Source organism: Embiotoca jacksoni, unplaced genomic scaffold (genome assembly GCF_022577435.1).
Source record: "Embiotoca jacksoni isolate LCO1_2020_lvr unplaced genomic scaffold, fEmbJac1.0.p SCAF_7, whole genome shotgun sequence".
NCBI lineage: Eukaryota > Metazoa > Chordata > Actinopteri > Embiotocidae > Embiotoca > Embiotoca jacksoni.
In genome coordinates this window covers 14,032,772-14,041,617 of record NW_027185425.1, presented here as the reverse complement: position 1 = coordinate 14,041,617, position 8,846 = coordinate 14,032,772, and the positions used below count along the sequence as shown (strand labels likewise).

Here is an 8,846-nt window from a genome sequence, read left to right as displayed (position 1 = left end):
CAGGTTCATTTGTGGGTCGTACTGAACCTTTTGCTTGTGCAGCTGAGAGACGTAAGTTTGAAGACCTGTAGTACAATAACTGTGATAGAAGCAATGTCTTTTATTCCAGATTTCTATTGTTTGAAGCTACAAAAATAGTGAACTAATGAGAAAGGTGTTGCTATTCAAAAAAAAAAAAAATCCACCTGACACTTGAGTGTACCATGGCTCTAAATATTGCTTTGGTCTCTTTAAGCTCATTGTTTTGGTTTTACAGTAACATTGCTTTTTTTTGGCTTGCACTCAAAGCTGTCATCCTTTTGCTATTTTTAGTGAAAGAGCTCTGATAAAGCCGCTGTACACTACCTGCCCAGCACCAATGACAAGCAAACAAAGTTAGCGACCAGCTGGTGAACTCAGTGGAACATTCAACAGGAGTTGGAGACCAAAACAGAGCTAACAAAAGAGGGGCTATAACGCCCCGGACACACTGCTTGCATGGCGTGTGCACGACCGCCACCTCGCTGGACTGCTGTAGCTTGCTCGTGTGTTCACACTGCCAGCACGTCTCCTGCGGCACGGTGACTGCCACCTTTATCTTTCAACTTTGAGGTTCCCTTGGAGAATCTCCATCGGTATTCGAACTCGGGTCCAACAGAAGAAAAGTTGTAAGCAGAAGCCTGATTTTTGTCTACACCCTCATTCGGAGCAGGACACGCACACAGACACAGAGATGGGGCGAGGCAGGATAGCGCGCTGGAAAAATACTGCTCTTCACCTGTTAAATTGTTGACATAATATAATTAGTGGCTACAATGGGTTTTTATTATGAATATATAGTGCACATGTGATCTTCTGTCTATTTTTGCTGGCAAATGTGTGCCTTACATGCATATGAAAGTTGATGCCGCCTCCAGGTCTGAAACGTAAAGCCAATGCGGAAGTGTTTTAAAGTACAATGCCACTGAGGGCCGCCAGGGGTTGGCTCCCAAAAAGAAAAACTTCTGTCAGTAAAAATTTTTCCACAAGTCATTATGATGTCATTCACCTATTCACACCGTCTGATCAGTGTTCTGGCAGTCATTATGAAAATATAGACCACAATTAATTAGATATTAGGCCTCAAATAGTGGTGTGTTTGGGGGCGTGTCTGGTTTAATTGACACGCCAGGAGTGGAGTCATGTTTCCGCCATAGGTGGGCACGCATAGTGTCCTTAACCTCTCAGTCAGATATACTGCTCTTTCCATCCCAGCTTGTCAAAATACGGTCACTTCTGGCTCCAACAAACCAAGATGGTAACGATCAAAATGCCATCCTCGAGGCTTCAAATTAGCAGGTCACACACCAATTTGTGACCACAGCATGAGTTCCCTGACTTATACACAGCTTCACAATAAAGAGATCAATAAAGTCTGAGGACAACTTTAGCTTTAAACTCTGATAATGTGGTCCATGATAAAAAAAAAAAAAACTAAAAAAAAACAATGTTGATGGTGTTAGTCTAACTAACAAAACCTTCTGTATTTTTGTCACATTTTAAACCATTTCCTATTTCCAATTTTCTCCATGCCATAACTTTTTAAGATGGTACTACATCAAAGACGTGCTATGAGCTCATTGTGCTGCCCCTATGCGGCAAATTAAATTCTACTTATCCTCAAGAAATGATATGAGAAGTACTTAAGATTAAAGTTTTTGGAACATGTTGCTCCAAGAGGAAAACAGTATTTGGTTAAACCTGCAAATGTTTTTTCATCCAATTTCCTATTCCAGTTTGAAACCCTTCATATGTTTATCTTACAGCCTTTGTCAGTGTATACATTAGATCTACAGTAATACCTGTATTGCGGGATTCTGTGTGTGTATGCGTGTGGTTGTTTAACAAGGGGATGTGGTGCCCCTCCAGCATACAGCTCTATTGTTCCTGCAGCAGAGGGAACACTGTCTCCAGCATGTCCACTCAGGATGTTGAACTGGACAAAAAAAGTATCCCTATCACCCAGCGAGAACAATGTAGCACCTCCCTACATCCCCCTCCTTTCCCAGGAGCTTCGGTGCTCGGTTCCCACAGTACTGTCCAGTTTTGAGGAGCTGGCCCATTGTTAAGACGGATGACCTGACCTCTGATTGTTCCCTGGAGAACACGCGTGCACACCTAAACACACCTAAACACACCTAAACACAACACACTCCCTCTTAACTCTCAGTAGAATTAAACTGCTGCCTCACCTCCACCTCTCCATCCTCGCTAGTTTAAAATGGAAACTTCTCCCAGCTTGAAGTAATTTCTTCACTCGACATGCACAACCGGGGTCACTGGAGTGGAGCCGGTCATTCTGATGATAGCAAACTTTAAGAGCGCGGTAGAAGCTGATGGCTGCCGATAGCACAGTATTTACCACTCTGGTGCCAATGTAAATGAGGGCCTCACAATCTTTCCTGTTTCGCTGTCTGGCAGGGTAATGTAGCGGATCTTATCCTGGCACACTGAAGAGGACGCCATCTATTAGGAGGGCTCCCTGAGTGCAGCGGTGATAGACCTTTCTGCTGCATTATTAGGAAGGGCTGCAGGATTGGAGTGAACAAGTTAGCGAAACAATTATTAGACTTCAGTGTGTTTCTCGCGTGTCTAATTTAGAAACCTACACAGTTTTCTCACTATGGAGCCGCACCAGCAACTTCTCCATCTTCAATCAGAGATTCACTTCTATATATATTTGTGTTTTAATAAAGATTTTCTTGATTGGCTATGTGAAAAACGTCCCCTCTCTCTGCTGCTTACACGGAAGGAGGTCAAAGGTCATGTCTTCTCTTACATATTTTTTCAGCACTACATTCCTACAAACAAAAGCAGCATATTTCTAATCGTGATTTATAGAATCGCACAGCCTATGAAAGTGAGTCATACACAGTGGAACAGTGTATACATGAGACATCACTGACAGATTGTGAAATACAGTCAGTCAAAAATAATCCCTTTAAAGGAAAACATCTTGGCCTTGTGTTGTTCTACTGATGCATGTCTCCAAAGGAATAGTTACACATATCTATCAGTGCTTACCTACTTGTGTCTTGAATTTCCCAGAGTGGGCGTTGTCTCCAACTCACGCGAGGCCGGAAATGATGACAAAAACATTTGAACGAGTCACCTGCCAAAATATCTGCCAGCTTTGTTTGTTCATTTTACTTTAAAAAGGTGACCGTGTTTCTGTGCTCTTTTCACGCACACAGTAAATACATGAATGGTGTCTATCGGACAACAATATAGTTAGAAAAATAAACATGTGGCTGTGGACGTATACAACTTGCACTCATACAGTGTTTTATTTAGAAAGTCCTCCTCTTTAGTAGTTTGAAAAACAGGTTGGTGGCCCCGCCCCCTTCCGCTACGTAGACAAGATGGCGACCGTTGAAGGTGAAACACCTTCAGTAATTCATACTCGGTAGCATGTGTGGCATTGGCCTCCCAATCATTTTACATGAAGTATATGCTCCCAACATTGAGCGGGCAAATTGATTATTGGACATTAGTGCCATTTAAAGGGCGGTTTAGCATTATTCATTATTATTTATTTTGTTATACATTGTAAAAGTTTGTACCCCCAAACTAAATCCAGATTTTAGGATACTGTGATTATATATTCTGTTATAATACCAATGTCAGCTGGAATTGATCATTTTAACACTGTAACTGCACTCATTTTGCAGTTTACAGCAATTACAAATAACACATTTACAGCTACTTTTTAAGAGATATTAGAAATGTTTCATTTTGATTATAAGTTTATGATTTAAAATAAACAAACACAAAATGTTTCACCTGTGAAATGGAGTGTTTGTTTCTCTTAATTTCAGATCACTAAATTTTCTACGGGTCAAATTCCGAAAAGTGAATGAGTCGACCCTTTCCCACCAAAATAATTTCCTTCTTGAAGCTGAATGAGCAGAGTCATTACTTCCTTCCTTCAACTTTGATGTCACTTTCTGTTCTTTGTTCAGACCTGAGCGTAAAACAATCCTGCTGCAACACAAGTGCCAAATACTGAAACACCCAGCTTTTATTTGGTTAGAATACATTTCCCTTTAGACATTTCTGAAATGTCTATCATACCTGGAACTGCGAGCACACAAACACAATTTCCATTTATTGATTTTTATTGTTTTCAGCAAGACACATAATTCAGACTTTAAAATGTACAAATCATACGGACTTTCTAAAATGAAAGTATTGTGTGCATGTTCAAGAGAGTACCACAAAGTAGCTTAAACTTCCTGAGAGACCTCCCACAATGCTGGTTTATTTTGTCACATACCATCAAAGGTTACATGAGATAAAAAGAACTGTAACAAAGACCTGTCTTTGTCTGCTGCTTTTATGTTCACAATCAGAAATCCTTTCTCAACATACATAAAAGATCAAAGGGAAACACTGTGACAGGTTTGTAATGTGAAAATCTGTTTTGTGAGATAGCTAACGACATTTGAGTGACTTAACAACAGTCACAATTCAATTTGTGTCATAGTGCCACAATCAGATTTAAAATAAATAAAAATGTTCTTTTCTTTGCGCCAGATGACAGACAGACAAGCAAATCACATAAAACCTTGTTATCAAATCAAAGTTTGATTATCCACAGGCGCCAGAATTAAGGTGTTCTAAATACAACGGATTACGTTAGTTATTAATCAATGCATGTGCAACATTAATGGGTTGGGCACAGAATCACATCCAGCCCATAACTTTATTTGATAGAAGACCAAGTGCATGTTCTTTGATTATTTTCTAGTATCCGGTGTTGACCCAGGCAATCTGGTGCTTCAGGATGGTCACGAGTGACAAAGTATGGATAACGTGAACAGAAAAATAGGGTGATTTTGCCTTCTGGTTCACCCCCTTCTGCTCCCAGTACACTCTCCTCCGGCTGCGAAAGGGCGAACAAGTCTATCACACCGACACAGGTGAGCTCTTCTCAGGCCGGTTCCTGTTCAGGGCCGCTTGAGGTGTGAACTCCAGTTTCTCTTTGAGGCTGAGCACCTGAGTGCTGTCAATCCCCACTTGTTCCTGCAGCTTCCGCTCCTCCCTCATTTCCAGGATGCTCTTCTGTTCCTCTCCAGGTTTGGGGGTCCCCCTGATAAACCACTCCAGGTGGTAGCCCACTGCTCCCACCACAAAGGCCACAGGGAAGGTGACATAAGGAGCGTAGGTCCGCATCGCTGTCCACATTATAGGCCACATGACTGCACAACGCTTTGGCTTCCTGGTGGTCTGTGAGGGGGAAAAAAACAGAAACAAAGGACTATTTTAACTTGGGTTAAAGAATGACACTACTGGCAGCAATTAACTGAACTCAGCAACAGACTTTAACCAGCATGAAAGTCTGTGTATATACTTCAAAAAACAAAAAACAATCACATGGTCTGCTGTGTACTGCTTTATACCATAAGAAAGAGACAACTGAGGGAAAAAAAAGGTTTTAAATCAAATTAAAATTAGATGAGGTAATAATTAAACAGACAGATCAATAATCTATTTGTTGTAGGCAAAAACGAATGTGCTTCAGCTAAAAGCAATCATCAACATAATCAAAACAAGCAGAAAGGGCAATTTATAGAGACAGGTGAGGTCCAAACTGTACATACACCAACACTGTTCAGGAAAAAGTTGCTTCCCAATGCAACAAATCTCTCTCCCCATAAACACCCCTTTCAAAAAGATGCACAGCTTCTATAACCTGAAATGAAGACAATCATACATCATGGCCTCCTAAATGGAAGTTTCTGGCCATCTGGGATTCTTCATCTACATTTCTTATACTGCCTTTATGTTCACAAATCCTTGTTTTCAACACCCACTAAGTTTTCCCTACGCAAGCCAAACCACAAGGGCATTTCAAGAAATGCACTGCATATTTGGTTCTGCAAGAAATCCTCATCTTCATTTTGAAAAACATCTCCTGTAATCATAGTACCACAGTGGGCACAACTCAGACATAATAAGAGAATTAAAACCTGGTAAACAAATGTAAGAATTGTTTACTTAATCTCTTTCAGGCCCAATGAGCGTTTTAAAATGTGTAAAAAAGACTGAACCCCAGCAGGGGTATCATTTCTGTATTTATAACTTACTATGAAGTGGACATCACCTTTCACTAAGCTTGTCTGCCCTACTCATGTCGCTCAAACACAAATAAACAAAACAAATGGCGGAGCTGCAGCATTACGCAGAGAAAGGTAGCGACTCTCACCCAAGCATAAAATACTGAATACCAAAACGAAATAAGAACCCGACGTGTTTTTGATTCATGCCGAATTGAAGAGTTTTGTGTCAGAGATCAGCCAAGTCCTCGGTTCATGTCCGCCGCCCTGTTTTTACCTCGTTTAATTTGACCGCTAACTTAAATGTTAACATTTGTCATGGAGTTTGCCATGCTGTCGGTCCAACAGTTAAAACGATGGCGTTAATAAACCTGCCGGGTTATCGAGTAAACGACGTGATCCGAGCAGTGTAACTCTACACCCACGGACACGCTGCGTTTGTTTAGAGAGCACTCCGTGTTTTTTTGCTTCTCCGGTATTTTTTTCAAAAATGACATCTGTTATTTTACCGAAAGTCTTTACTCACCTTTCGGATTAGCACGTTGGCGCTGCAGTGACGTAAGCTCCGCGCGACTCTCTCTGTTCTTCCTGGTCAAACGTCATTGGCTGATGAGCCTCAGCTGTGCTCAAACCGTTTTTTGTTGGTGTTTTAGCTCCGCCTAGTGGGGGGGATAGTACACTGCTTTGACACGAGGAATGCCAAAACACATCGACTTTATTTTTTAATGAAACATAAAAAGAATCAACAACATCTGTTGGCACTGACTGTGTTAACCAGTACCTTGTGGAATATGCTGTAAAACAATACACAAAATACTACAATGGCTATTTTAGAAATATGCATTCAATTTAAGTTAATTCAAATGTGGATTTAGTGCAACACTGAGACCCTAATCTAGTTATGTTAATATCACAAAATTGCAACATTTATAAACTGGCTTTAGGAGTGAATTAAATTGTATTTAAACATCTTAGAGTTCCCAATTACAACATTTTATTTGCCCATGTGTGGGCTGACACACATTTGTTATGGCTTCCAGCTGCTCCTAAAACACACACACAGCATGAAGAACACTCATCTGTGAAATAGACTAAAACTGAAGCTAACTGGACAATGTAAATCAAATATATAACTAAAATGTTTGCAAAAAAGGTTTTTGGGAAACAGAAAACCGCTACACACCTATACATTAAACACATACTGTACTCATACACATATAGGTGAGTACAGTGTTTCCTTGCGATTTCAACTGAAGGTCTTTTTGTATCTGTTCATAACGAAGAAGACGCTGCTCCTGTGCCGTGTGATTCTGTCTCTTTCAGATCTGAGATGCCTGCCAGAGAGGAGTTCAAATAGGTTGTGAGCCCAGTGTGAGGGTTCAGTGAGGGTTTTTACAAGAATGTTTCCCGATCCTGGAGGTGTATCAGTCCTGGAGGGAGGGCAGGGGAAGACCTGTACTACAGTACATTTCATGCCTTTCTTCAACAGTGCGTTGAGGTCTGTTCTTTTCCTGTGTGGCTGCAAATTCATTCGACACACTGATGGAAGAATGTCTGAAAAGCTGTAAAACGTCCTAATTAAATCACCGATAAAGCATGTTTTTTGATTGTGCAGTCAGAGCTGTCATCTTGCATAACGTAGCCTACGTGGCGTCTGTCCCCTCCACAGCACTGATGAGGTGCCTTGAGAAAAAGCCACTTCTTTCTGTGTTCAAACATTCAGTGGCACTCTAGCACAAATCCTCTTCTCAAGGAATGCTGACAGATCTGTCACCAGTGTTGTGGCAAGGCGTGAGCTATACCCCTGTTTGGATGACGAGCCCTCTCAAGTGTCAGGATAGTTTTCTCTTAGTTTAAAAGCACTGTTTGCCGCATGAAGACAAACTGTTTCAGAGGCTCGGTGTACCGTGCAGAGACCCGAACGGTTTAAGGGGCTTTGCTTTTGTTTACTTTAAACTGCTTATGAAGGATGCAGAGCAATTCTGTACATTTCAGGCACCCAGTGGGGAAACCATTTATTGCACTCTAGACTATAGAGGGGTGTGTGTGTGTGTGTGTGTGTGTGTGTGTGTGGGGTGGGGGTGGGGGGGGGGGGGGGGGTGGAATATTTCTCTATGCCACTGTAGTTTCTGGGTAGTGAATCGGTAAGTGTTCTTTGCAAAGCTCTATATGATTGATGATAGTTATACTTCAGCTCCCAGGCTGGAAAGTTTTCCATAAAACTATGGAAAGGCTGATCTATATATGGAATGCAGCCTGCAGCGGAGCAATGACCAACTCTATCGTTGATTGTGCAAAGGCACAAAAATGGAACTACGTCCACATTTGTTGTCATGACTTCTAATGTTGCTGAAACTGTTGTGATTAACGGGATTCTGCGTGGGTGATGAGGCTTCATGCTTTGAAAAAGGATTCTTTTAAGCAGTTCCTCCCTCTGCGCTGTCCATCCTGTAGTTGCCAGAACTGGCATTTGATCAGTTCTGTCAAATAAAGTGAAATGTGCTCATCCCCTGCAGGGAAACAACACGGCTAGTGCCAGTTCTGCTTTACCAGCAAACTTGGCAGTACCAGGTTTATTTCATCAGCTCCTGTTTATTAGTGAATCAGATTTACTGCTGCACTAGCCAAAATGTTGATGTAAAAATACTCGTGTGTTATCAATCCAAATCACAAAGCGAGGCCGACAGAGCGGAGTGTCGCAGCCCCCTAAATGAAGTCCCGTAGATCCGCTCTATTTGCCAAGTTAATTACAGACGTCAGGCATGGTCA

At 41.5% G+C, this 8,846-nt stretch overlaps 1 protein-coding gene across 2 annotated transcripts; it reads right to left on the bottom strand.

The window, feature by feature from the left end:
- Positions 1–4,125: 4,125 nt before the first annotated feature.
- On the bottom strand, positions 4,126–6,652 carry smim12 (small integral membrane protein 12). Of its 2 annotated transcripts, none has more exons than XM_069176125.1 (2): positions 6,604–6,652; positions 4,126–5,247 (listed from the first exon to the last, which is right to left on the bottom strand). In XM_069176125.1, the coding sequence occupies exon 2, from the start codon at positions 5,215–5,217 to the stop codon at positions 4,927–4,929; it is 291 nt and encodes a 96-aa protein (XP_069032226.1). In that variant the 5' UTR covers positions 5,218–5,247; positions 6,604–6,652; the 3' UTR covers positions 4,126–4,926. The 2 variants fall into 2 exon arrangements, with proteins under 2 accessions (XP_069032226.1, XP_069032227.1); XM_069176126.1 differs by lacking the exon at positions 6,604–6,652 and adding an exon at positions 6,108–6,197.
- Between the last annotated feature and the right edge of the window lie 2,194 nt (positions 6,653–8,846).